The sequence below is a fragment of the Puntigrus tetrazona genome, chromosome 20, assembly GCF_018831695.1.
Source record: "Puntigrus tetrazona isolate hp1 chromosome 20, ASM1883169v1, whole genome shotgun sequence".
Classification (NCBI taxonomy): domain Eukaryota; kingdom Metazoa; phylum Chordata; class Actinopteri; order Cypriniformes; family Cyprinidae; genus Puntigrus; species Puntigrus tetrazona.
The window spans coordinates 25750917-25753685 of NC_056718.1; the positions used below are offsets into that span (position 1 = coordinate 25750917).

Genomic DNA, 2769 nt, shown 5'->3' on the forward strand with positions numbered 1-2769 from the left:
TGATGAAGGTCAGGCCCATCATGGGCGAGCCGAGGCCTTTATAGAGACCAGACACCTGGAGTCAGACGAGAAACAAGACAGCAGCTGTATTTACATTCAGTTTTATTCGAATTTTGGGATATCGCATAAAAAACTGCTGGTTTAATCGCATGACCAGCTCAAACCAGCATCCCAGCTTCTAAACACACCTAACCAGCGCGTGCTGTTTTTTCAACAGGGAAGACGTGAATAAATTCTAGAAATGAGCCACAAATTACATATTTAGTTAATCAGTACTATTTATTTGTCTTCAACTCACTGGATGGGAACTGTAAAAGTTTCAATATAAGTTTAATTAATTTGCAACTTTGGAAGGAAACGTTTCTGTTAGTTGTGGTTCCATCCATCTATTTTTATGTGCATTTTGGGATATTGCGTAAAAATACTCTGGATGCAAACGGAAAGATGCTTGAATAAAGAGCAAAAAAGAATTATGCACTCAACTAGGTGGGATAAATGTTTAACTGGTGAGAAAACATGCGCGTAAACTACAACAAAAACACATTTTACTAAAAAAAATTCCACTCTGAGTTTTTGCGCGATGGGACGAGATAACTAGCACCGGACCGATCTCGCTCACAGTATCTTCGTTCTGAAATGCCTGATCTCTCAGACTGACGGCTGAAGCTCGAATCCATGACAGCTTTCATCGGCCAAGGCCCGCCCATGAGGACGTTAGATTGACACGTCAAACAGCCAATCACAGCTCGCTCCGTCCCAGCATCATGTTTCAGGTCGTGGAGAGGTCGCCACAATAACACACAGGTGTGTCCAACTCTCAGAGGTTTTTTAAACATTCTGTACTCCTGCATTTTCAATCTTTCGCATACTTTTGAAAATCTAGTGTTTGGTTGTCTCCGTTACAAACATGACAGCTTGCTTCTTTCGTGAGAGGTTTGGCGTCACGTCTTTGTTTCCAGGCAGAACGTTAAATAACGCTGATTCTGACCAAAGTCTGACGGTAGATGAAACTCATTCATCATATACCAACATTATTAGATTCAGTGGCAGTTTATCAGGAAGTGATGATTTTGTTTTCTTTTACTCATTAGATGTGTTTTATGCAATATTCCTCAGCACAAGTTAAAGTAGTTAATGTGTAGAGAACCCAAAACCCCACGTCTCTCCAGCCGTGGATAAGTATAGATGTTCCTCGTGTTATATTTAGCTCCACAAGCTGGTATCAGGTCTCGGGTGTCTCCTGGAGTTCATGTCTGTCAAACATCTCAGCGGTTTTTTACAGTAATGCCATTTCCAAAAAAAAAAACAACCACCACGTTTGATTCCCAATGAATTATTTATCTTGATCTTTACAATAGCATATTACAAATCTAAAGAACTATTTCCTCTATAAAAAAGTGAAGGGTTCTTAATGGAACCACCGATAAACACCTTTTATCTCTGAGTGTGGAGCCCAAACCCTGAATGGAAAATTAAATTAAATTAAATTCTGTGTCTGGGTTTTAAAAGACATAAGAGAGCCTCTCTCCCGCTTCACTGTACTCTCACAATAAAGACTAAATAAGTCTTTAGAAACACGCATAAGATTAATGTGCACTTTAAGGCATAAATAAGCTACATGCACTTTCCATGAAAGCTTGTAATCAATAAACAGACCTAATTATTAATAATAACCTAATAGGCTCATTTTCAGTCACGAGAGGTAAGTTGTTGCCCATCAACTTCTAACATTGATTTCTTTACTCCATGTAACAAAGTTAGCAATCTCTGTGATATAATGTTGAATATCCTTGTCCTTATATCAGAGACCAAGCAAAGCAGTGTTTTTGGGAAATTTTACAGCATTCCCAGGATGGTGACTCCTGGACGCGTGAAGAAGAAGAAGAGCGGTGGACGTACAGAGCCCTGGGGGACCCCGACAGCGATGGACCTACATCCAGAGAGAGTCTGAGCGATTCTAACTGAACACGGTATGGATTGATAGCCATTTTATTTAGTTTGAAGAGCTGCATAAGAGCTCTGATCAAGAACAGCTAGCACTGGGATCCTCCAGAGGTCGAACTTTGTGATCATTAATAATACTCACAGACTCCTGCCGGACGATGGACTGGAAGCAGTGATATGTCCCGCGGTATAAAGGCTTGTCCACGCTCTGAACCTGCAGCCGGACCTAGAAAACAGAGTTTTTCCCATTAAACCTGCTGGGATCAGGCCACGGCCGACGGTTCAGATGATCAATCTAGAGCTGCTGATGTTTGATCATATTCAGTAAGATTCCAGTCCAATGGAAAGAGGAACGGACCCGGTCTTTACTTACGAGGTTAACCCCCGAGCGGCCGGAGTAACAGCCTCGCTCTCATCTACAACAAAGTGACACTTCTGCTGTGAAAAACCCTCGTGATCAGAACAAAGGCACCAAGACAAGACTCAGAAAATACAGCTGATTAACATACAACCTCACGGGAGGAGGCCTTCAGAACCACGTCTGTCTGGGTCTCGCCCTTTGCCTTGAAGTGCAACACACTGTTAGTTTTACGGCAGTGGCTCACAGAAACACGTGCAGCTAGTGACGGGTGCATCATCTAAAGAGTCCTGAACGGCGTTAATGGATGCTTTTATCCAAAGTTAACTGGCATACACAACCCTCAAACCAAAACAGAGCCATTTATAGATTTAATAGATATTAATCTGTTATACAATCTAATAGATTGTAAATAAACCATGAATACAGTAACAGACAAACATGTTTCACGTTAGCTTTAGTACATG

At 41.4% G+C, this 2769-nt stretch overlaps 1 protein-coding gene across 6 annotated transcripts in view; it reads right to left on the reverse strand.

The window, feature by feature from the left end:
• LOC122324601 (mitochondrial basic amino acids transporter-like) overlaps window positions 1-2769 on the reverse strand; it is a 6342-nt gene that overhangs the window by 3250 nt on the left and 323 nt on the right. Inside the window, exons 1-3 of one of the 6 annotated variants that reach the window (XR_006247205.1) lie at window positions 2318-2761; window positions 2087-2170; window positions 7-55 (exon numbers count right to left, since the gene is read on the reverse strand). Coding sequence is in view for 1 of the 6 variants with exons in the window: in XM_043219136.1 (XP_043075071.1) it covers window positions 2087-2170 (84 nt within the window). In the remaining 5 variants the exon portion in view is untranslated. Of the gene's footprint in view, window positions 56-1624; window positions 1931-2086; window positions 2762-2769 lie in introns of those variants that run through there. The other 5 variants (XR_006247207.1, XR_006247204.1, XR_006247208.1 and 2 more) reach the window with 5 other exon arrangements.